Source organism: Oncorhynchus mykiss, chromosome 22 (genome assembly GCF_057628025.1).
Source record: "Oncorhynchus mykiss isolate SJ-2025 chromosome 22, ASM5762802v1, whole genome shotgun sequence".
Taxonomy (NCBI): Eukaryota; Metazoa; Chordata; class Actinopteri; order Salmoniformes; family Salmonidae; genus Oncorhynchus; species Oncorhynchus mykiss.
The window spans coordinates 36308467-36334803 of record NC_143043.1 but is presented as its reverse complement, the minus strand read 5'-3'; the positions used below and the strand labels follow the sequence as shown (position 1 = coordinate 36334803).

The following is a 26337-nucleotide window of genomic DNA, read 5'->3' as shown; positions in this document are numbered from 1 at the left end:
TGTGTGGGATGTGTGTGTGTAACTCAAAAGCCTCAGCCAATTTCACGCACCTCCAGGGGATAGGTTTATTACAAAAAGATTCATCTAAATGAATTGAGATGCCAACAAACATAATATCTCATGGGATCTGTTGGTTCAAGCATCATGTGATACGATGATACAGTTCCAGGCTTCTGTACTGTCATGCACCACAAGTGTGTGTGCGCACACCTGAGTGCTTGAGTGTGTTTTGCAAACTCGTAAAGGCTGCGACAGAATCAGCAAAGACCTGAAGTTCCAGCTGGATGATGGCTTAGTTAGGTCACCTACCATAACAAAAACAACTCTACAACATTACACTACAAAAATTACTTTACAGAGACATCCTTAAACCTGTTCCTTCTGTCAGATATACCTTAAACCATGTATAAACATGTACAGATAAACCATACACGCAGATAGCTGTAGGCTATACATTCTCAAGCTGATTGATGTAGGCACAGACAAACACACAGCACATGAAATTAGGAAAAATATTAAATTACTATTGGAAAATAGATTATGGTTCTGAATCAACATATTCACCTCATGGATCAAGGCCTTATATTGACATATGATGGTCAGCATCTAGGTGACCATCAAAGGCAGACTGGGGTGTGTTCTATCTGTTGTTGTTGTCACAAAGGGAGAACATGAGCTGTCTGTCTGAGTGTCTGTGAACTCAGTGCCCCAAAAATCACCCCACTGAGTGACTCATCTACTGTAACTCTCCACTACCACCCGGTGGTCAAATAACATTACTGCAGGCTACCAACAGCTAAGTACTCAACGTCACTGCCCAGCAACAGCCACATTGCAGACTAACTATACACTGTGTACAAAACATTACGAACACCTGGGCTGTGACTGTCAGGTTGTGGTGCTGACCACAGTGCATGCTGGGTATACTGCAGCTGGTGGAGTTGCTGTCACAATGGGTCTAGTGGCAGTCTGGGCCGACTGCACGCACCGGGTAGGAAGACATTTTTTAATTACATTTTTTATTTAACTAGGTAAGTCAGTTAAAAACAAATTCTTAATTACAATGACGGCCTACCCCGACCAAGCCCTAACCCGGGCGACGCCCAATGGGATTCTCAATCAAGGCCGGTTGTGATACAGCCTGGAATCAATCCAGGTCAGTAGTGACGCCTCTTGCACTGATATGCAGTGCCTTAGACCGCTGCGCCACTCGGGAGCCGCCTGAGCTCATGCAATCATTGCTACCGCACTCCATCTGAGCACTGACTTTCTGGGCCTCACAGGATACTGCACACAGAGACAAGGTTAGAAAGGAAAACGCACACACAGTTAAACAGTTAAATATAGGGCTCTGGAAAGCCGGGGCACTTCAATTGGTATATGTTACGTTTCATATGGTATGTATTCATTTGTTTATGTCCATCATCCATTTCGTATGATATGTTACAGATTGCAATTCTTACAATATGTAACGAATTCCAATTTGTTGTGGCTAAAGTTAGCTAGGTGGCTACCGTTAGCTAGGCTAGGGGTTAAGCTTAGGGTTGGGAATTAGGTGAAATGGTTAGGAGATGGGTTAGCTAAAATGCTATGTAGTTGCATAGTTGCTCAAGTTGTCCATAATGACCTGCTCATATAATCCTTACCCAAAAACAGAAGTGTGACTGGAGCTAAATCTAAAATACTTATGGAAAATAAATTATCCATCTCCCTTTACTGTAGTCTTCATATTAATGTAGGTGTGGGGCCAGGAGTTTTCCTGACCCTTTTACCTGAGCAGAAAACCCCCCTAGGCCGAATACAGTGCCTTGCAAAAGTTTCCATCCCCCTTTGCGGTTTCCCTATTTTGTTGCATTACAACCTGTAATTTAAATAGATTTTTATTAGAATTTCATGTATTGGACATGCACAAAGTAGTCAAAATTGGTGAAGAGAAATGAAAAAAATAACTTGTTTAAAAAATTAAAAAAAATGGAAAATGGAAAAGTAGTGCGTGCATATGTATTCACCCCCTGTGTTATGAAGCCCATAAATAAGATCTGGTGCAACCAATTACCTTCAGAAGTCACATAATTAGTTAGATTGCACACAGGTGGACTTTATTTAAGTGTCACATGATCTCAGTATATATATACACCTGTTCTGAAAGGCCCCAGGGTCTGCAACACCACTAAGCAAGGGGCACCACCAAGCAAGCGGCACCATGAAGACCAAGGAGCTCTCCAAACAGGTCAGGGACAAAGTTGTGGAGAAGTACAGATCAGGGTTGGGTTATAAAAAAATATACGAAACTTTGAACATCCCACAGAGCACCATTAAATCCATTATTTAAAAATGGAAGGAATATCGCACCACAACAAACCTGCCAAGAGAGGGCCGCCCACCAAAACTCACGGACCAGGCAAGGAGGGCGTTAATCAGAGAGGCAACAAAGAGACCAAAGATAACCCTGAAAGAGCTGCAAAAGCTCCACAGCAGCGATTGGAGCATCTGTCCATAGGACCAATTTAAGCCATACACTCCACAAAGCTGGGCTTTATGGAAAAGTGGACAGAAAAAAGCCATTGCTTAAATAAAAAAATAACCAAACACGTTTGGTGTTCGCCTAAAGGCATGTAGGAGACTCCTCAAACATATGGAAGAAGGTACTCTGGTCAGATGAGACTAAAATTGAGCTTTTTGGCCATCAAGGAAAACGCTATGTCTGGTGTAAACCCAACACCTCTCATCACCCCAAGAACACCATCCCCAGCATCATGGTGTGGGAATGTTTTTCATCGGCAGGGACTGGGTAACTGGTCAGAATTGAAGGAATGATGGATGGCGCTAAATACAGGGAGGTTCTTGAGGGAAACCTGTTTGTCTTCCAGAGATTTGAGACTGGGACAGAGGTTCACCTACCAGCAGGACAATGACCCTAAGCATACTGCTGAAAGCAACACTCGAGTGGTTTAAGGGGAAACATTTAAATGTCTTCAATACAATTGAGAATCTGTGGTAATGACATGCTGTACACCAGTGGAACCCATCCAACTTGAAGGAGCTGGAGCAGTTTTGCCTTGAAGAATGGGCAAAAATCCCAGTGGCTAGATTCCAAGGGGGGTCAATGCCAAGGGGGGTGAATACTTTCGCAAGCCACTGTACATCATTGGGCAAGCATAATTCGGAGTCAATCTATAGATTTTATTATGTATTTTCTAACCAAGGGCTGAGATTTGTATGGACTTATCAGTGGCGATTTTAGCATGGAAATCTTGGTGGAGCAAAAAAACAATCATGTGGGATGCATGCCAGCAAAGCATGCCAGCAATGCCAGCAAATTAATTGCACTATAACAGTGACAAACGGTGCCCACAAACTGTTAGGGCCTACATACAGCTGGGCCTACAATAGCAGAGTCCCAACAGCAGTCCCAACACCTTACCACTGCTACACCTGGCTATCAGCGGAGCCTTGTCTGGCATCGAAACAGTTCATTCAGCCTCATTTACTGCCTTTTAAAAAACATAACTGATATGGCTGACTTGCTTAAACAAATGTGGTTTCTACTGACAATTGAGATGTACAAACTGGCGTAAGGGGACAACAAGCGGATAAGAGGCCATCTGTAATTTCAATTAAGACATTGAGCTTGGACGGACGTAGTCAATATAACTATTTGTTGAGCACTTTTGAAATGTATAGCGATAGAATTCAGAACATGTGCCGTTCTTCCTGTACTCCATGTCAGAACCGTAGGATAAATAAAGGGGGCATGTAAAGTAGCCAATGAAAGCTCTTACAATATTAGATGATTATATTTCTCAAAAATAGGTTATAGTGTGCACCACCAAGTCAGAACAGTAGGCGAAATTAAGAGGTGGAAATATACCAAATAATTAAGGTGAGGCATATGGGCTACTAACAACTTACTGCACAACATACACTCAGTATGACTTTCTTAGCTACAGTATACAGTGCCTTGCGAAAGTATTCGGCCCCCTTGAACTTTGCGACCTTTTGCCACATTTCAGGCTTCAAACATAAAGATATAAAACTGTATTTTTTGTGAAGAATCAACAACAAGTGGGACACAATCATGAAGTGGAACGACATTTATTGGATATTTCAAACTTTTTTAACAAATCAAAAACTTAAAAATTGGGCGTGCAAAATTATTCAGCCCCTTTACTTTCAGTGCAGCAAACTCTCTCCAGAAGTTCAGTGAGGATCTCTGAATGATCCAATGTTGACCTAAATGACTAATGATGATAAATACAATCCACCTGTGTGTAATCAAGTCTCCGTATAAATGCACCTGCACTGTGATAGTCTCAGAGGTCCGTTAAAAGCGCAGAGAGCATCATGAAGAACAAGGAACACACCAGGCAGGTCCGAGATACTGTTGTGAAGAAGTTTAAAGCCGGATTTGGATACAAAAAGATTTCCCAAGCTTTAAACATCCCAAGGAGCACTGTGCAAGCGATAATATTGAAATGGAAGGAGTATCAGACCACTGCAAATCTACCAAGACCTGGCCGTCCCTCTAAACTTTCAGCTCATACAAGGAGAAGACTGATCAGAGATGCAGCCAGGAGGCCCATGATCACTCTGGATGAACTGCAGAGATCTACAGCTGAGGTGGGAGACTCTGTCCATAGGACAACAATCAGTCGTATATTGCACAAATCTGGCCTTTATGGAAGAGTGGCAAGAAGAAAGCCATTTCTTAAAGATATCCATAAAAAGTGTTGTTTAAAGTTTGCCACAAGCCACCTGGGAGACACACCAAACATGTGGAAGAAGGTGCTCTGGTCAGATGAAACCAAAATTGAACTTTTTGGCAACAATGCAAAACGTTATGTTTGGCGTAAAAGCAACACAGCTGAACACACCATCCCCACTGTCAAACATGGTGGTGGCAGCATCATGGTTTGGGCCTGCTTTTCTTCAGCAGGGACAGGGAAGATGGTTAAAATTGTTGGGAAGATGGATGGAGCCAAATACAGGACCATTCTGGAAGAAAACCTGATGGAGTCTGCAAAAGACCTGAGACTGGGACGGAGATTTGTCTTCCAACAAGACAATGATCCAAAAAATAAAGCAAAATCTACAATGGAATGGTTCAAAAATAAACATATCCAGGTGTTAGAATGGCCAAGTCAAAGTCCAGACCTGAATCCAATCGAGAATCTGTGGAAAGAACTGAAAACTGCTGTTCACAAATGCTCTCCATCCAACCTCACTGAGCTCGAGCTGTTTTGCAAGGAGGAATGGGAAAAAATGTCAGTCTCTCGATGTGCAAAACTGATAGAGACATACCCCAAGCGACTTACAGCTATAATCGCAGCAAAAGGTGGCGCTACAAAGTATTAACTTAAGGGGGCTGAATAATTTTGCACGCCCAATTTTTCAGGTTTTGATTTGTTAAAAAAGTTTGAAATATCCAATAAATGTCGTTCCACTTCATGATTGTGTCCCACTTGTTGTTGATTCTTCACAAAAAAATACAGTTTTATATCTTTATGTTTGAAGCCTGAAATGTGGCAAAAGGTCGCAAAGTTCAAGGGGGCTGAATACTTTCGCAAGGCACTGTATCTTCCTGGCATATTACATAATTTATGCAGCAGAATACAATACATTTTTGGACTCACCTTGTTGTGCTGTGCCCACTTGAACAGGAAGGTGGCGCAGCGGTCCTTTGTGGGCAAACTTTGTCATCAAAGTCTGGCATTCTCTGGATTTATGGTGATTCATGACAACTGGGAACTGCAAGAAGAAGAAAAAGGTTGAATCATGATTACGTCAGTGATCTTCAGGTCGTAGCTCTACAAAGATGCCCGAGTTCCTGATTAACAATTCCGAGTTGGATGACAGTTCAAAACGTTCCCAGTTGCCTTGAACTTACTAATGTCAGATTTTGCAGTTTAGAGTTAAGTTGTTTTGAGCGCAGCACAAATCATGCTTCATGGACAGCATGGCCAATGTTGAATGTTTATCATTTTAAACTTGGAAAAGAGACCCTTAATCTTGGGACCACACAGCCACTCCACTGAATAGCAGGCTAATGATTGCTTTGCAATGCTTACAGTTAGCCACTGATTCCTTCCAAACCACTCATTGTTGAATTTGCAATTTACAACTTGGCCGATGAGCCAATGGCCGATGAGCACCGATACATCTATCATTTCTCTTCATTATTTCTCTTCATATGACAAGGATTAAAAGGGATTTGCCAGTAGATCGTCGACTTGATTCATGATGATGACTCCTAGCTAAGATTTTGAAAGTATGATGTTAACGTGATCAGTCCAATCAAAGCTACTGTAGATATAACATGATTTGTTGTCATTTTATTTGTGGCCAATGATCTTGAGCCTTCTTGGATGGGCACTTCTAATGTATCTATATGGCAGCACCCACCTGGCTTGAATTTTTGATCACTACCTTTAGACTTGGCAGTGATGTAGTGCCTCCATGAGTGACAGAACACTGAGCCAATCACAGCACAATGCTCTGTATTTCTTCCTGGCTTGCCCCACCACTGCAGAAAGCACTGAGCTAGGCTGAAACACCTGTATTGTGGAGCTGCCTTACTTTTGGAGCTGCCTTGCAGCTTTATTAACTCAATGATATATATATTACATTGTTTGCAAACTGATATGTGATATGTATTCATGTCAAAATAACGTGCAAAACAGGCAAGCCTTGCTAAAAATGTGAGGCCAAAACAAGTGGGGCTCTGCCTATATAAAACAGCCCTTATTTTAAGTGTTTCTAAAAAATCCCCTATGGGAAAAATGAATGGTGGAAAAACAATTTGGAACCATTTCCCTGTTTGACCACTAGGTTTTATGGGTATTATCACATCTCCACTGGGCTCAATGGGAGTCGTTGTCCGAAAGGCAGGCAACAAGTTTAGACCCAAAATAAAACAATAGAGGGGAGGAAGGGTAGCCTAGTGGTTAGAGCGTTGGCCTAGTAACCGGAAGGTTGCAAGTTCAAACCCCCGAGCTGACAAGGTACAAATCTGTCGTTCTGACAGGCAGTTAACCCACTGTTCCTAGGCCGTCATTGAAAATAAGAATTTGTTCTTAACTGACTTGCCTGGTTAAATAAAGGTAAAAAAATATATTAAAAAAAGAGACGAATTGGGATTATTTGGACAGATTTTGTAGAGAGAGAAACATGTTATAAAAATAGATATTTAAGAGGGAAAAGCCAAAGGGAGCAGCAGATTATGTCAGAAAGAGTTCCAAAACAGAATATTTTTTATTTAATCATTCAATCTATTTAACATAATACAAAATGTCTTTTTTTTTTTGCTGCAAGCTGCGTCTCAATCCATCACAACCGCCTATGTCTGCCTTCCCCATCTGCGGTGGGAAAAGGCAGAGCTACAGCATTGTTTGTCAGACTAAAATACCATTTAAGCTTGATCCGAAAATGTGGTCGGAGGAGCCGTATGGATGGTGTGATGCAATAGCGGAGCCCCTGGAGGCATCCAGAGGCCAAATTGAGCTCCGCATTGCTGTGCACCTCTCAAATTTTGTACCAATCCAGAGGGCTCCGTACTGCCATGATTGGTTGAAGGTAGGTGAGGACAGGAGGTCCACGAACTTCCTTCACAACAGCTCTACGCTGCTCGGCAAAGCACAATACGTATCAATGCCCTGACTCTTGCAGAGGCCATATCACCATAAATGCTGCACGGCCAACGCAGACGTCAGATTGACCATGCAGCGCCTTTTAGAGACATCCCGAAAATCGGTCTTCTCACGAAAACGTCTAGCATCCAAACCACTATACCACTCTCACAAACAAGATGGCGTTCTCTGTTTTGCTCTATGACCCCCACAGGTGTCACGGGACTAGTATGAAGGTAACCCGGTACCAGTACCAAAAATGAATGGAAGTAATTTTGCACCCCTCATAAAAAAAGGGGATAAATATAATATATATATATATATATTATATATTATATATATATATATAAATCTTAACGCTATGACATTCTAGACCAGGGGTGGGCTACTCCAGTCCTCAACTGCCCGATTGGTGTCACAGTTTTGCCCCAACCTCAGCTAACACACCTGACTCCAATAATCACCTAATCATGATATTCAGTTTGTAATGCAATTTGATTAATCTTCAGTGTTTGTTAGGGGTGGAGAAAAAGTGTGGCACCAATCAGGCCCCTGAGGACTGGAGTAGCCCACCCCTGGTCTAGAATGTCATATGTCGTAGCGTTAAGATTTCCCTTCACTGGAACTAAGGGGGACTAGCCCGAACCATGAAAAACAGCCACAGACTATTATTCCTCCTCCACCAAACATTGCAGTCGGGCAGGTAGTGTTCTCCTCCTGGCATCCACCGAATCCAGATTTGTCCGTCAGACTGCGATGGTGAAGCATCATACCAGAGAACGTGTTTCCACTGCTCAAGACTACAATGGCGGCGAGCTTTATGCCACTCCAGCCGACGCTTGGCATTGCACATGGTGATCTTAGGCTTGTGTGCGGCTGCTCGGCCATGAAAACCCATTTCATTCAGCTCCCGACTAACAGTTATTGTGCTGAGGTTGCTTCCAGAGGCAGTTTGGAACTCGGTAGTGAATGTTGCAACCAAGGACAGACTATTTGTACCGTCTTCAGCACTCAACGGTTTGGTTCTGAGAGCTTGTGTAGCCTACCACTTCGCGGCTGAGCCGTTGTTGCTCCTAGACTTTTCCACTTCACATTAACAGCACTTAAAGTTGAATGGGGCAGCTCTAGCAGGGAAGACATTTGACGAACTGACTTGTTAAAAAGGTGGCATCCTATGATGGTGCCATGTTGAAAGTCACAGATAATCAATGGATATTGCATGGCTGTGTGCTTGATTTTGTACACCCTCGCTAGCCCACTCCCATACACCCTCTGCAGGGTGGTCCCTCCACTTGCAACCTCAAGACCTCGGCGCTGCTCTCTACACATACATACAAAAGTATGTTCATAAACCATGTAAAATTACAGTGGAGAAATGCATGTCTCTATTTTACTGACAGTTTACAAAAATGTCTGAATTTAACCCCACATCTCTTCAATCTGCATTTAAACCAATTTAAGGACTCTTTAGCATTTATTTGATATGCGCAATTATTACTTTACCACTTATTGAGACATATACAGTTGAAGTCGGAAGTTTACATACTTAGATTGGAGTCATTAACTTGTTTTTCAACCACTCCACACATTTCTTGTTAACAAACTATAGTTTTGGCAAGTCGGTTAGGGCAATTGTTTACAGGTTATTTCACTGTATCACAATTCCAGTGGGTCAGAAGTTTACATACACTAAGTTGACTGTGCCTTTAAACAGCTTGGAAAATTCCAGAAAATTTCATGGCTTTAGAAACTTCTGAAAGGCTAATTGATATCATTTGAGTCAATTGGAGGTGTACCTGTGGATGTATTTCAAGGCCTACCTTCAAACTCAGTGTCTCTTGGCTTGACATCATGGGAAAATCAAAAGATATCAGCCAAGACCTGGAACCACGCAGCTGTCATACCGCTCAGGAAGGAGACGCATTGTCTCCTAGAGATGAACATACTTTGGTGCGAAAAGTGCAAATCAATCCCAGAACAGCAGCAAAGGACCTTGTGAAGATGCTGGAGGAAAACAGGCACAAAAGTATCTATATCCACATAACCTGAAAGGCCACTCAGCAAGGAAGAAGCCACTGCTCCAAAACAGTCAAAGCCAGACTACGGTTTGCAACTGCACATGGGGACAAAGATCGTACTTTTTGGAGAAATGTCCACTGGTCTGATGAAACAAAATTAGAACTGTTTGGCCATAATGACCATCGTTATGTTTGGAGGGAAAAGGGGGGAGACTCGCAAACTCGAACACCATCCCAACCGTGACACACAGGGGTGGCAGCATCATGTTGTGGGGGTGCTTTGCTGTAGGTGGGACTGGTGCACGTCACAAAATACATATCATGAGGGAGGAAAATTGTGAATATATTGAAGCAACATCAAGACATCAGTCAGGAAGGTAAAGCTTGGTCACAAATGGGTTTTCCAAGTGGACAATGACCCCAAGCATACCTCCAACGTTGTGGCAAAATGGCTTAAGGACAACAAAGTCAAGGTATTGGAGTGACCATCAAAGCCCTGACCTCAATCCCATAAATGTGTGGGCAGAACTGAAAGTGTGTGCGTGCAGGCAAGGAGGCCTAAAAACCTGACTCGGTTACACCAGCTCTGTCAAGAGGAATGGGTCAAAATTCACCCAACTTATTGTGGGAAGCTTGTGGAAGGCTACCCAAAACGTTTGACCCAAGTTAAATTTAAAGGCAATGCTACCGAATACTAATTGAGTGTATGTAAACTTCTGACCCACTGGGAATGTGATGAAAGAAATACAAGCTGAAATAAATCTCTTATTCTGACATTTCATTATTAAAATAAAGTGGTGATCCTAACTGACCTAACTAAGACGGGGAATTTTTACTAGGATTAAAATGTCAAGAATTGTGAAAAACTTGAGTTTAAATGTATTTGGCTAAGGTGTATGTAAACTTCAAACTTAAACTGTACATGTGACTGGGCTAGATGCTAAACATCTGGTTCTGCATCCATTTCCCCAGTCATGTAGAAATGAAGAGGCCATTTAAGCAGGAGCACATTCTCATAGGTACACTTTCTACTCCATTTGGAGGTTTCTATTCTTATGAGTCTCAACATAGTCAGCAGGGGTTAAACAGAAACATAACACCCAAACTGAAGACAACAATACATTTACTATTGGCTTTTTCAGTCACACATTTTTTTGGTACTTGTCAGGTCTTTTTATTTTTCTTAAATAGAATTGTACACCAAGTCACAACATTGTGGATGCAACACCGTTAATTGGTCGGCCCAGTTCTGTTCAGTTCTGGCACATCATGACAGTCACCAGTCTGATTCCGTGCTCTCTTATTCCCTCCCTTGAGGGGACATAAGAAGTTGAGAGATAGCGTGACAGAAGTCCATAATTTCAGTGAGTTATTGTGACAGAGGACAGGTGAACTGGACATTGATAGGTGGATGGATAACCAGAAACAATGACCTCCCTATCCCACCCCCTACAATCCAACCCAATGGCTTCTTCAGATTCAGAGAGCGCCATTTGTAAAGGAGTCAAAGGCATTTCCCTCATTTGAAAGCTGAGTGGGTTTACTGAATGAGTGAATGACCATGCATGGTCTACGCGGTTGTGGTGGCGGCCGAGCGGTCATCGGGGTCTCTTGCGCGTGACGAAGATCAGGACCCTGCGGATGGCAATGAGGCGGTCCTTGAGGGAGGGCATGGCCAGGATGGTGAGCTGGGCACGGTTGTCAAGAGGCAGCACTGCCAACAGCCACCAAGCCCACGCTGGACCACTGGGATTACCCTGGAGGGAGAGGGAGGAAGTCAACTTGATAACAGCAACACACTCAATCACTATGACATGAGTCTCACCAAGATCGATGTGTGAGAGAGAGAGATGGTTAGGTTAGTGTCGTACCTGTGGGTCAGGGTCCTTCCCGGGTAGGTGTCCAAAGTGGCTGATTATCTGGCTCTTCATGTTGTCTTTAAGGGAGATGAACCAGCCGCTGGCCTGGTCATACACAGAGACATAAAGCTTCTGCAGCTCCACAAACTCCTGGCCCTCCACCTGACCACACACAATATAAAACAGTTAGCATACACACACCAAACTTACAAAAGTGAGGATACAAATATCTATAATGCACTTTATGCATCCACATACATGACCTTCCTCACACAGTGTTTGCCAGTACACACCTTCTTATCCTCCAGGTACTCGATCTTTGCCGTGTTGTATCCGTCTCTCTGGCCGTGGCTCAGTACTCTGAAGCGGGACACACCGATGGTGTCGACCACAGACCTCCCATCAGGAAAAAACTTGACGTCCCGGACCTCCAGCATGCAGCCGTAATCAGCAAAACCCTTCAACTCATCAGCGATGCACATACCAAACTGTTTGGTACCGGTCTCCATGGAGCGGCGGATCATGAGGCGGTAGCGTGGTTCGAAGATGTGCAGTGGACAGGGGATGGTGGGGAAGGCCATGGTGCACACAAAGATCGGCACTTCCTGGTTCAAGCTAGGGTGGAAGGAGGGACGGGACACGAGATTGGTCAGTGATTAGCATAAAAAGCAGGACTACAAGGATGAATTTATCATTAAGTCAATGGCTAAGTAAAATGATCAAATCTGTGACTCACTTTGCCAGTTCCTTCATCTCCTCCTCGTGGATCTTCTTCCTCTCTGCCAGCTCATCTCCCAGGTAACGCTGCAGCACTTCCTCCATCAGCAGGGTCTTGTTGAACCCTCTTGTGGCCAGATACTGGAATTACACAGCGGAATAGGACATTTACATTTGACCATCCACGTCTTTGTGCATTTTTCTTTACATTGGTCCAATATCCTAGTTTAATACCTGTGTCAGAGGAAGCTTTGTGCCAACTTTGTTTTTGTCACGCTAAACCATCTATCACACAAGACAGAAATTACAGACATCATTTTCATAATCACCAGCTCTGCCCTAAGCCTTCCATACACAGAGCACAGCTACTTCCTCTGTGTGTGTGTGTGTATGTATGTATGTATGTGTATACACACACCTCGGAGAGGTTCTCTTTGCAGAGAGGGCAGTTGGGGTTGTGGTCCAGACAGCGCTCTAGACACTTGAGGCAGAAGGTGTGTCCACAGGGGGTGGAGACAGGCTCAAAGAACAGCCTGGAAGAAACACAATAACAGGAGCTTTATCAGTAGAGGTAATTATCACTATTGACTGAAAATCAAACATCCTGAGTAGCTAACCGTAAATATATAATTGTGTGGTGGTTGGTTGATGGTCCTCTTACCTCATACAGAGGGAGCACTCCATATCTCTACTGTCGAGCAGGTCTTTGGACACCGTCCTTCCCCAGAGGTAAGCAGCAGGAAGGTGAGAGGAGGAGCAGGCTTCATCTGGTCTGAAAAGTTTGGAGGGAGGGCTGAAGGCTATGCCGTCCCCACTGTGTCTCCTCTTGAGGCTGCCTGGGGGGGCAGGCTGGGCAGCCAGGACACTGGCCAGGCTCTTGGCATCTTCTAGCAAGGGCTTCTCAGCTTCACTGCTGGGGGACAGGGGATGTTTGGAGGAGTCTGAGGGACCATCGCACAAAGAACTCTTACTCACTCTGAACTCTAAGTCCTGGAGAATGGAAAAGGAGAGGGATTACTAGGAGAAATAGGAGTGTGGGGGTGTAAATGTGTATGTATGTATGCATGTATGCATGTACTGACCTGTGAGGAGCAGCCAGGCTTCTGTGGCATGGTGAAGGGGTTTAGAGAGCCGTACAGGGCGGGGGGCTTAAGGAGGCGAGTGGAGGGACCACCCTGTAGAGGATGTATGGGAGTGGGCTGACCATCCTTCTCAAACACTGACGAGAACAGCTCACTAAGCACCTACAAAAACAGAACACACACTGTCAGTAAGTATGCTCATACAATGTCATAGCACTCATAAGTAGCTTATAACTCTTAATCACCCTCTGACGCTGGCTCGCTCTCCTTCCTGACTTGCCTCAATGCTCTCTCTGTAAGAAAGGTGTTTCATTGTACTTGTGCAAGTGCCAATAAAAACTTGGAACTTGAAATAGTATCCATAGTGTAAAGGGAATATGTGACAGTGGAAATAAAGGACAAGGCTCACATACTGAACAGATGGTCTTGTCATAGTGACAGTACATATTGCAGTGGAGATACTAAAACAGGCCACAGTGACAGCAGGGGATAGGGTTGGCATAGCTCCCCAGCTAAGACAGCTGGAATGGGGGCATTGCGTCATCACCTATTGTGGAGCAGGATTTAAAACCAAACTAATCCTGTCTGGTAAGCATAGAGACAGATTTACACTGTCATATCATACATAGTGATACTGCATTAGTACCATAGCAACTGTGATTGTACTGTGATTTTTTTTTATACTATTGTGATGTGACATTAAGGGCATTATGTTTGTGGTTGGGCCTGTGTAATGGAAATAAATGGAAAAAAAGAGTTTGAAACCTTTTATATTTTTGAACTAGCTTCAACTGGAATGCTGAATTGAAGGAGGGTAAAATTGTGTATTACCTTCTGGGCTTCCAGCTTCACCATCGTCCAATCAGGTTTCAGTGCCACACACATGAAGTACTCCTTTAAGGCCTCATCGTTACGGTTGGCTTTACTCAGGGCTGAGGCCTTAATGTAGTGGGCCTGGGAGAACACAGCGAGAGGAAAAACATTTTGAGTAGGGACACACAAAAGAGAGTAGGAACTACTCTATTGGCATTTCAATTATACATCTAAAGTATATTTTCAAAACACTGATAACGAGTAATCTGAATATTGTTAATGACCTTCCTAAACAATTGAAGTTAACTTTTTAAAAACGGCAAAACATGGGAATTAAATCCCCAACTTTGTAATTATTGTCATAACATCCAGGAGCTCTTCAACCAGGTCAACATAAGCTCTTCCCTATTCACATCTGTTCTATTTTGCATGTCTGTCAGCAGTGGTAATTTGCATATTAACATGCACACAAGCATGTAGCATCCCATCTCACCTGTGAACACACAGCAGCCTCCAAATCATACTTTAACACATACATAGCTACACAGTCCTAAGCATGTATAATGTGTTGGGTGTTAGCTGGGTCAGCCTGTGGCTGTGGAGGTAGTGGGTGTTCATTACATAACCGCAGCAGGTAGCCTAGCGGTTAAGACCAAAAGGTTGCTGGCTCGAATCCCAGAGTCGACTAAGTACAAAATATGTCGATGTGCCCATGAGTAAAGCACTTAACCCTAATTGCTCCTGTAAGTCGCTCTGGATAAGAGCCTCTGCTAAATGACTCAAATGTGAATAACTAGACAGAGACATTAATGTTTTAGGCCCACAAATACAGAAGACATCTAGTGGTCTATACTCTGCTGGGTAGATTGAGTTGCATATCTATTTCTCTCACCTTTGGCCAGAGAGGGTTGAGTCTACACAGGCTCTCTGCATCCTGGATGGCCTGGATGTAGTTCTTACTCTCCAAGTGTAGCTCAGCACGCTGTCCCAGTAGCCGACCTACAGATGGCGCTGCACAACAGAGAGAACAAGCAGAATGAGAAAATTGAATTTACACCCTTTCAAACAGGTACATTGTTGTGACTTTGGATGTTTATCACAGTATGACATTTGCTACTGGGCAGGCAGCCAGCATGTAAATGCACAGACAATCCTACAGTGAGTCAGACAACAACCAAATGCTTTGACCATGTGCAAACAGAAGAAAACATTTTCCTTGAATTAGAATATTGCACTGTAATCTCCCATGCACAATCTGTGCTGGGAATTAGGCCTACAATATCATGTATCACCCTTCTGGCTAGTGGGGAGGGGAGAGACGATAAGGTCAACATTCTGATTAATGATTGTCTATTTTTGGCTAATCTCTGGATGACATGACTCCGCTGTGCCCCAATTTACACAACCGGGTCAGTAGCTGACATTAAAGCAGAAAGAATGGAGTCGATCAGAGCTGCTTTGCGGCCAGCCTCCACTGAAACGCCAAAGGATTTAATCACACTGATGCTGGTTCACTCTCACTCCTGACTGTGACTCAATGCTCTCTCTATATTAAGGGTCAGGACAAACATTTTTTTTTCTAAGGGACTAATTAGGGGCCTGAGTTTGTCTTGGTCAAACTCAGGTCACACAGTTGGGGAAAACAACTCCTGTCCATATCTATAGGGAGTGAACTGCTCAGGGCTGGTCGGGTGTTTCAAAGGTAGAGCGGAGGAGGGAGCGACCTAAATCCGGGCAGCTTCCCTAAATAAGAAACACATGGAGCATGTTGGTAAAATGATAGATGGTGGGGGAAAGACTGAATGGAGTTCAGTCCATTTTAATGTAACAGCACAACCATTATGCAATGAATATTATATCAATCCATGGGGTATGAGACTCGGAGTCAGAGTATAAATGTGGGTTAGGTAATCGGGGAGTGGGGACTACCGGGTTTATGAAATAATTGCTTCGAAAGATGCAGTGCAGTGTCGCCCCCTATCGGTGACACGATGTGAAATAGTGAAAAGTAGGTCATCTGGTCTACCAGATCTATCTGGTTTTAAATCGGTAAAAGGGTTACATAAAATACATAATCTGTTGATAAACATAAGAATCCGAAAATTGCTTATCCCAACTGTAAATGTGACATTATCTTACCCAGTTCTAAGGCTTTGTTGTACTTCTCCAAAGCATCTGTGTAGTCGTGCTTCTTCTGTGAGACCTCACCTTCTATCCAATGCCTCCTGGCTTTACTTTCAGAGTCGAACCATTTATCCAACAAACTACTGAGGATGACATTTACTCTAAGCCCAATGGGTAGGATCTGTATGTCTTTGTTCAGTTTATGTTTGCATTGTATGCAGTCTTTGACAGTTTCTTTTTCTAAACAATGTTTGCAAAACGTATGGCCGCACTCCATGGTGGTTGGTTCTGACAGTAAACACCTACAAAGGCGGCACGAAAACAAGTCCAGGGGTTCGTCCTCAAATGCCTCTGTATCGGCATCGACACGATCGTCTCCATTCCCACTTTTATGACAACTCGTTGCCTTCCCATGAATGTTTAGCTCCTTCTCGCGAAGAGTCCGTGCTATGTTTACAACCAAAAGCTGCAATTCGTCCGGCCGAAGTTTGCTAATGTTGGCCGCGGTGCAGTACGAGTCAAGCGCCTCCGCTATTCGCCCGGCCTGGGCAAGAGCGTTAGCTTTGAGCAAACAGATACCCCGGTCTGGATGTTGGAGGTCCACCAGCTGAGAGCTATAGATTTCCGCGGCAAGGTCGTAGTCACCTGCCCGGGTTGCTTCCGCTGCCACCTCGAGCATTTCAGTGGATATACCCGCTGCTCTAGGGCTGGATACCGCGTGGACAAACTGGTGGGCTTGGATTCCCGTCTCCATTTTCGTCTCGGACTATAAACGTATAGCTAGCTAGCGGTGTTGACAACTTAACTGTTATTCGGACAAAAACACTCCTTACTCATCAGAAAAATACGTCAGACTCTTTTACCTGTCCCATAGTGAAAGACCCGTGTTGTTTTCCAAGAGAAGAACTAGTAGGCCTTATTCCGCGAGATCCGAATAGAACATGCACCGAGCTGGTGACTAACGTCAAAATAGCTCGTATGAAGACTTCCCATTTTGTCAACCTATATATACAGATTCTATATTACAGCACCGTAATGCCCATTTCCCATGTGCCTAACGTTAGTTGGCTGACATAACCAAACCTCCAATCTGTGACATAACGTTAACTTCGCTAGCTACGCCTCCTCAAAATACAGCAAGAAGGCGGTCTGTAATTGCTGGCTAGCAAAACATTGTTGGCAGCTCAAATCCTTCATCGGTGGTTTGCAAATTTCCTACTCCGTTTAAATAGCCAAATTAACTTCTAACTGTTAGGAAAAATGCAATTAAAAGGCAAGTATCTGGTCCTCGCTGTACTCTATCTTGCAGAGCAATTGATGAATTCAATTTCAGAGATGCATCGCCGCGCACATAAGCACGTGTCGTTATCTCGGACACGTCATTGGTCCATTATATGGTTACGACGCAACATGGGAAATACCCCAATACAGTCAACATTGTAAATCGCCCGGCACTCAATTCATGTAACAACCAGTGGGATACATTGTTTTATGTAATAATGTACATAAAAAGCAAAGCGAGAATAACACATAGATTTGTTTTGAGAACACTTTCAAAACATATTGCGGTGATTTAAGACACGGAAAACTATAATCTTATCATTTGAAAATGTGGTCCAAATTGCTGGTGGATGCCATTTTCAAAACATAAATTTAATTTAGGCATTATTCGATATGATAATAACAAGAATATGACCAACTCAGATAGCAGGCTAAGTAGCTACAACATGTATAATTTTGTAATGGCTGTGGAAGACTCTCCCTAACTATCTCCTACTCTCTCAGCCAGGTAACAATAGCGTTTGTGTCATTTGAAAGTTGTATAAGGGTCCGCTTTTATGTTGATTTACATCTCCCAACATTTCGCATTCGTACGATGATGCTGCCACTAGCAAAATGTTTATAATAATATGAAATTAGCTTTAAAACGGTAACATGTTCTATCAACCTCATGGGATTTTTTTTATAGCATGAGATTAGTTATAAAACTCGTTCTGATACAAAATGTTCTGTCTCCCCCATGTGTAGGATTACAGGAAGTAATCTGGGGGGGCGCTTGCTCGGCCCTTGTAAGGGGGGCCTCGTGAATGTTAACCACTGGCTGCTTCTCTACCCACCTCAATGGTCTAAACTAAACAAAGAAAATAGGAATTATCACATTACGAAAGTACATCCTTTATCTTTCAGAGAGAATGTTTTGTTTTGAGATTATATCACACAGTTGTTGCACCCCTCAAGTTAAAATGAGACTTTTAAACTCTTTAAAAGTTTCATTTTGTTTGACCTGTCTAGTATTATGACACAATCCATCTGTCATAGGAACACTGTGTCTATTGCTCACATCTCATATTGTGAAACACTCAGGGTTATTTTCCTGAATGTACAACAGTTTTATAGAACTATACACACTTAATACAAAACATTATGAACACCTTCCCAATATTGTGTTGCTGGAAGTCCATTGAGTGGTGGACCATTCTTGATACACACAGGAAACTGTTTGTGTGTGAAAAACCCAACAGCATTGCCATTCTTGACACAAACCAGTAGCCTGACAGCTACTACCATATCCTGTTCAATGGCACTTAAATATTTTGTCTTGCCCATTCACCCTCTGAATGGCACACATACCCAATCCATGACTCAATTGTCTAAAGCAGTGGTTACCGACCATTTCTGAGCCGAGATCACTTTGAGTTGAAATGCAAGCCAAGCCGAAATGCAAGCCTACCATTCAGATTTTTTTTAAACGTAACCCTATGCTTACAAAACATACGCCTATGCAACATTAACCAATTAAAAACAGTTCTGTAGCAATGAAGTTTGTACAGTAGGTAATAGGCCCAATACATTATCATTGCATATTGGCTACGCTTCAATTGCCATGCCAATGTTGTTCTTCTCAGACCATTTTGAAATTATATTTCAAAATTGTAGGTATATGATCACACTGGTATAAATCATTTGTTGTATTACATGTTACTCACAGCTGAGCGAGCATAATATACAGTACCAGTCAAAAGTTTGGATACACCTACCCATTCAAGGATTTTTCTTTATTTTCAATATTTTCTACGTTGTAGAATAATAGTGAGGACATTAAAAGTATGAAATAACACATAGAATCATGTAGTAACCAAAAAAGTGTTAACTAATCCAAATATATTTTATATTTGAGATTCATCAAAGTAGCCACCTTTTGCCTTTCACCGTACTCACCATCCCTCCAGTCTCCCTCCCTCCCTCCACTGAGAAAATGGGACAGTCTTCCAGCTGATGGCAAACTTAAGTCGCATTGCATTTCTTCTGCATCATGCACCAATTAATTTTGTTACTCCTATGACCAGAGAAAGTGAAATATTCCTCGATATTAAACAATACAATAATAGCTATGCAAGATTTTTTGAAACACATGCATTTTATGGCTTATAAAACTGTTTAAGTGTTGACAGTGCTGAATAACAACTTAAACATGAACTTACTCATACAAATCGCAGCTTGTTTCTATATTTGTTGAGTCACTCTGTGGTCTTGGTTTTAAAAGTTTTGAAATCTCACATTATCAACTTTGATGTGCGTTCCAGGCTTACTTTTCCAGTCTATTGCACGAGGACACTGCAGACATGAGGATCTGAGCTATCTGGTTGGCCAGAGGTAGGCGAATAGGTACACTTGATTTGTTCTATGGGCCTTTATGGGCCTTCCGGGTAGGCAGAATTCTACCTTCAGACACATTAAATGGCTAAAATTGGTAACATAGCCTTCCTCATCTCTAGGAGACGGAACGCGTCTCCTTCCTGAGCGGTATGAGGGCTGCATGGTCCCATGGTGTTTATACTTGCGTACTATTGTTTGTACAGATGAACGTGGTACCTTCAGGCATTTGGAAATTGCTCCCAAGAATGAACCAGACCTGTGGAGGTCTACAATTTTATTTTCTGAGGTCTTGGCTGATTTCTTTTGATTTTCCCATGATGTCAAGCACAGAGGCACTGAGTTTGAAGGTAGGCCTTGAAATACATCCACAGGTACACCTCCAATTGACTCAAATTATGTCAATTAGCATATCAGAAGCTTCTAAAGACATGACATAATTTTCTGGAATTTTCCAAGCTGTTTAAAGGTACAGTCAATTTAGTGTATGTAAACTTCTGACCCACTGGAATTGTGATGCACTGAATTATAAGTGAAATCTGTCTGTAAACAATTGTTGGAAAAATGACTTGTGTCATGCACAGAGTAGATGTCCTAACTGACTTGCCAAAACTATAGTTTGTTAACAAGGCATTTGTGGATTGGTTGAAAAATGAGTTTTAATGACTCCAACCTAAGAGTATGTAAACTTCCATCTTCAACTGTATGTAATATCAACAGAGAGGTATATTTTCTGGGTGATTTGAAATATTACTGGCTTTCATCAAGCTGCCCACTCAAGAAAAAGCTTCAAACAGTAACCAGTGTGTGCAACCTGGTTCAGGTTATCAGTCAACCTACCAGGGTAGTTGGCGCAGGAATGAAATAATCAACATGTATTGATCACATCTTTACTAATGCTGCAGAAATGTACTTGAAAGAAGTATCCAGATCCATCGCATGTAGTGATCACAATATAGTAGCCATATCTAGGAAATCCAAGGTTCCAAAGGCTGGACCTAATATACTGTATCAGAGGTGAGACAATAAGTTTTGTAGTGATTCCTATGTAATTGATGCAATGACTATATCTGTTGGTCCGTGGTGTGTAATGAGGAGCAAACAGACACCGCACTTGACACATTTATGAAATTGCTTATTCCAGTTGCTAATAAGCATGCAACCATTTAAGAAAACGACTGTAAAACTGTTAAATCCCCATGGATTGATGAGGAATTGAAAACTTGTATGGTTGAGAGGGATGAGGCAAAAGGAATTGCAAATAAGTCTGGCTGCACAACCAATTGTGACTAAACTGAATAAAAAGAAGAAGAAACTACACTATGGAACAAAGATAAATGAAATAAAGAATGATAGTGAAAAAGCTTTGGAGCACCTTAAATTACATTTTGGGAAAAAGGCAAACTCAGCTCCATCACTCATTGAATCAGATTGCTCATTCATCACAAAACCAACTTATATTGCCAACTATTTAAATGATTTTTTTCATTGGCAAGATTAGCAAATGTATGCATGATATGCCAACAACAAATCCTGACACTACACATCCCAGTATATATGACCAAATTATGAAAGACAAGCATTGTAACTTTAAATTCTGTTAAGTTAGTGTGGAATAGGTGAAAAAAATGATTGTTGTCTATTGACAATGACAAGCCTCCAGGGTCTGACAACTTGGATGGAAAATTACTGAGGATAATAGCGGACGATATTGCCACTCATATTTGCCATATTTGAAATTTAAGCCTACTAGAATGTGTGTGCCCTCAGGCTTGGAGGGAAGAAAAAGTAATTCCGCTACCCAAGAATAGTAAAGCCCCCTTTACTGGCCCAAATAGCTAACCAACCAGCCTGTTACCAACCCTTAGTAAACTTTTGGAAAAAATGGTGTTTGACCAGATACAATGTTGTCAATTTGTTTACTGTAAAATAGCAAACTTTCAGCATGCTTATCAGGAAGGACATTCAACAAGCACAGCACTTACCCAAATGACTGATGATTGGCTGAGAAAAATTGATGATAAAAAGGTTGTGGAGGCTGTTATGTTAGACTTCAGTGCAGTTTTTGACATTATCGATCAAAGTCTGCTGCTGGCAAAACGTATGTGTTATGGCTTTACACTCCCTGCTATATTGTGGATAAATAGTTAACTGTCTAACAGAACACAGAGGATGTTCTTTAACGGAAGCCTCTCCAACATAATCCAGGTAGAATCAGGAATTCCCCAAGGCAGCTGTCTAGGCCCATTACTTTTTTCAATCTCTACTAATGAATTGCCACTGGCTTTGAGTAAAGCCAGAGTGTCTATGTATGCAAATGACTCAACACTATACATGCCAACTACTGCGACTGAAATGACTGCAACACTTAACACAGAGTTGCACTTAGTTTCAGAGTGGGTGGCAAGGAATAAGTTAATCCTAAATATTTCTAAAACTATAAGCATTATATTTGGGACAAATCATTCACTAAACCCTAAACCTCAAATAAATCTTGTAATATATCATGTGGTAATTGAGCAAGTTGAGGTGACTAAACTGCTTGGAGTAACCCTGGATTGTAAACTGTCATGGTCAAAACATATTGATACAACAGTAGCTAAGATGGGGAGTAGTATGTCCATAATAAAGCGCTGCTCTACCTACCTTAACAGCGCTATCAACAAGGCAGGTCCTACAGGCCCTAGTTTTGTTGCACCTGGACTACTGTTCAGTCGTGTGGTCAGGTGCCACAAAAAAAGGATTTAGGAAAATTGCAATTGGTTCAGAACAGGGCAGCATGGCTGACCCTTGGATGTATACAGAGAGCTAATATTAATAATATCCATGTCAATGTCTCCTGGCTCAAAGTGGAGGAGAGATTGACAAATTGAGGAGACTAAATTACTTGGTATTACCTTAGATTGTAAACTGTCATGGTCAAAACATATAGATTCAATGGTTGCAAATATGGGGAGAGGTCTAGCCGTAATAAAGAGATGCTCTGCTTTTTTGACACCACACACCAAAAGCAAGTTCTGCAGGCTCTAGTTTAGTCTAATCTTGGAACTTCCTTCCATCTCATATTGCTCAAAGAAACAGCAAACCTGGTTTCAAAAAACAGATAAAGCAACACCTCGCAGCACAACGCCTCTCCCATATCTGACCTAGATAGTTTGTGTGCATGCATTGATATGTAGGCTATGTTTGCCTTTTTAAAAATGTATGTAGTTCTGTCTTTGAGCTGTTCTTGTCTAATGATGTTCTGTATTGTGTCATTCTGTATTATGTTTCATGTTTTGTGTGGACCCCAGGAAGAGTAGCTGCTGCTTTAGCAACAGCTAATGGGGATCCTAATAAAATACCAAATACCACTACTTGTATTTATGAGAGGTATTGACATGTTGAATGCACCGAGCGCTCTGTTTAAACTACTGGCGCACAGCTCAGACACCCATGCATACCCCACAAGACATGCCACCAGAGGTCTCTTCACAATCCCCAAGTCAAGAACAGACTATGGAAGACGCACAGTACTACGTAGAGCCATGAATACAGGGAACTCTATTCCACATCAAGTAACTCATGCAAGCAGTAAAATTCTATTTTAAAAAACAGATTAAAAAAACACCTTATGGAACAGCGGGAACTGTGAAGCAACACAAACATAGGCACAGATACATGCATACACACACACACACGATAACATACGCACTATTCACACACGTACACATGGAATTTGCACTGTAGATGTGTGGTAGTTGTGGAGTAGGGGCCTAAGGGCACACAGTGTGTTGTGAAATCTGTGAATGCATTGTAATGTTTTTAAAATGGTATAAACAGCCTTCATTTTTCTGGACCCCAGGAAGAGTAGCTGCCGCCTTGGCAGCAGGGGATCCATAATAAATACAAATACAGCGTGAAACGAATAAAAAGAATTGGAACGCAATGCTTTATTGTTGTTTTATTTACAGAAATGTTTGGTGATCGACTAGGAATGGCTTGGAGGTCAACCGGTTGGTGACCACTGGTCTAAAGGCTTAAAAATCCTTCTGAAACATGTCTCCCCCCTTCATCTAGATGAATTGAAGTGTATTTAACAAATTACATCAATAAGGGCAGAGCACACTCTGACAAAGGCAAAAGCAGAACAGGCTCTTAGAGTCTCATCTGGTCAGCATCCATGCAGACATCAAAGAGGTGAAGAAAAGCCAAAACCTCTGTTGTAAAACCATTTAATCCCTGAAGCATAATAATCCGTGGCTAACCTGAGATTCTGGTTAAGAGGAGTAATCTATAGGATTCCCGCTCAGGAAGAAACTCACTGTTATGAAACTGAGTGGAAAGGCCTCCCAGTATGTTATGCACGTTTCACCGTAGTTAAGTAAAGAGTATCAAAACAGTATCTCATGAGTCACCATGACTAGTGATGTTATAAAATGTTGACATATGAGTTATATTTCATAAGAGTTATGTTGGCATAAGAATTGGGATAAGATCATGCCAAGAGGTGCTGAATGTGTGTGAGCAAAGTGACGTATTTGGGCCATTAAATTGCACAAAAAAAGTCCAGTAATACAGTTAGGGTTATTGATCATATCATATACTGGTATTTGGGGACCAGAAAGACAGAACAGGCCGTTGACATTGTCAGGATTATGTAGGATGTTTATGCCTAGGATCTGGGCCACCTTGGTCAGGATTTGCCAGAGCTAAATTACATTCATGATATCACAGTATTCGGGAAAAGTTCCAGGTGTTACTTATCTAAATTAAAAAAACAGAACATACCTGTTGGTTAAAAAAGTCATTATACAATAATAACTCTTTTGCACTCATGCAAGATTCATGACATATTTCTTTGAAAATGTTTAACATTTCCGCCATTTAGCAGACCCTCTTATCCAGAGCAACACTAGTGTTAAGTGCCTTGGGCAAGGGCACATCGACAGATTTTTCACCTAGTTGGCTCGGGGGGGGATTCAAACCAGCAACCTTTCGGTTGTGTGGATGACGTGTATATATATGCATGCAAACCTTCCACTCTCGCTATTGATTCAAAACAGCCCCAAGAGACTTTGTTTCTATTTTCAATGCGCAATTGTCAATTCAAAGAAACAGTCTTCTCCTTGGTATCAATAAATTAAATGATCTAAAATAAGGAGTCCTCCTCTACTCTAACACAAGAGAAAGCGCTTCCCAGACAACCTCTCATTTGTTTAGTTTTGTGAGAGATGCAATAACCATCTCCCCCTGAAGGAAAACAACATAACTTGGGGCTTGTTGTTGAGCTTAAGATGCAAACAGGGCTACTTGATAACAATAGTCATACTGGTTTTGCGCCTCTTTGGCCTCAAATAGCCGGCTGTGACCACTTGATGAGGTGATTAGCCAGGGTTGGAGTATACCTTGAGTGGCCACACGTAATGGTCAGCTCTGCTGGCTGGGCTGTTAGATGGCTTGAGTCTGAAGACAGCTATACTTCCTTTAAGGGCATTAGTTATTTTTCCCATGTTCAAATAAAATGACAGGTTTTACTTTAAAAACATACCACCACCACTACCAGCCGGGTAGAGACCCTCACATGCAGATACTTCCAGAATACAGAGTGTGCATGGGTAGTAGTAGGTAAACAAAGACACTGTCTAAACATTGTTAGGGTTGGTTGGATTGAATCCCAGAGGTCAGGCTCTCTCTCAGGGAGGAAGTGAAGGCTTAGCCACCTGGGTTGGACTGGCCCCATGTAATCCCCTCTAATCAAGGCCGCTATGTCTATTTGGTTGCATAATTTGTTCAGAAAGATTTAGTTGGATTTGCGTAATGCCATTGACATAGTTATTATTTTGATTGTCAGTGATCGCAATGTAATTGAGTTAACAGTTTAATATATGACGTTTATATTTCATTTGAAAAATGATTTCTCAACACTTTCACTGAGAACCAAAGCCATCCCTGTTCTAACAATGATCCATCCCTGTTCCAACAAACTTTCATATATACAGTGGAGTTTGAAATTATTGACATCCTTGATAAAAAATTCAAAGAAATATTTTGTTTAACAAGTAATAATATTTTTTCTCAAAAAGTAAGGGGTAAAGATTATTGACACCACTGTTTTCAGTACTTTTCAATACCTCACCTTGCAAGGATATCGACACTGACTCTTTTTCTAATGTTTTATGAGTTGGAGAACACATCGCGGGAGCTTGACTGTGCCTTTAAACAACTTGGAAAATTCCAGAAAATCATGTCATGGCTTCAGAAGCTTCTGATAATTGACATCATTTGAGTCAATTAGAGGTGTACCTGTGGATGCATTTCAAGGCCTACCTTCAAACTCAGTGCCTCTGTGCTTGACATCATGGGAAAATCAATCAAAAGAAATCAGCGAAGACTTCAGAAAAACATTTAGACATGTAGACCTCCACAAGTCTGGTTCATCCTTGGGAGCAATTTCCAAACGCCT

General features: G+C 42.0%; 1 protein-coding gene across 1 annotated transcript; it reads right to left on the bottom strand.

The window, feature by feature from the left end:
- Positions 1-10792: 10792 nt before the first annotated feature.
- LOC110501749 (LON peptidase N-terminal domain and RING finger protein 2) lies at positions 10793-17605 on the bottom strand. The gene is made up of 10 exons (XM_021579505.3): positions 16254-17605; positions 15007-15125; positions 14133-14255; positions 13302-13463; positions 12881-13209; positions 12638-12752; positions 12239-12360; positions 11796-12117; positions 11515-11664; positions 10793-11400 (listed from the first exon to the last, which is right to left on the bottom strand). Exons 1-10 carry the CDS (start codon positions 16990-16992, stop codon positions 11242-11244), a joined length of 2340 nt encoding a protein of 779 aa, XP_021435180.2. The 5' UTR covers positions 16993-17605; the 3' UTR covers positions 10793-11241.
- Positions 17606-26337: the final 8732 nt, after the last annotated feature.

Coding starts and splice junctions, on each gene's coding strand:
- LOC110501749 (XM_021579505.3), bottom strand. CDS start 16,992: ATGGAGACGGGAATCCAAGCCCACCAGTTTGTCCACGCGGTATCCAGC. Junction 15,126..16,253: donor CAACAAAGCCTTAGAACTGG/GTAAGATAATGT, acceptor TCTGTTGTGCAG/CGCCATCTGTAGGTCGGCTA. Junction 13,210..13,301: donor AGCCTGGCTGCTCCTCACAG/GTCAGTACATGC, acceptor TCCATTCTCCAG/GACTTAGAGTTCAGAGTGAG.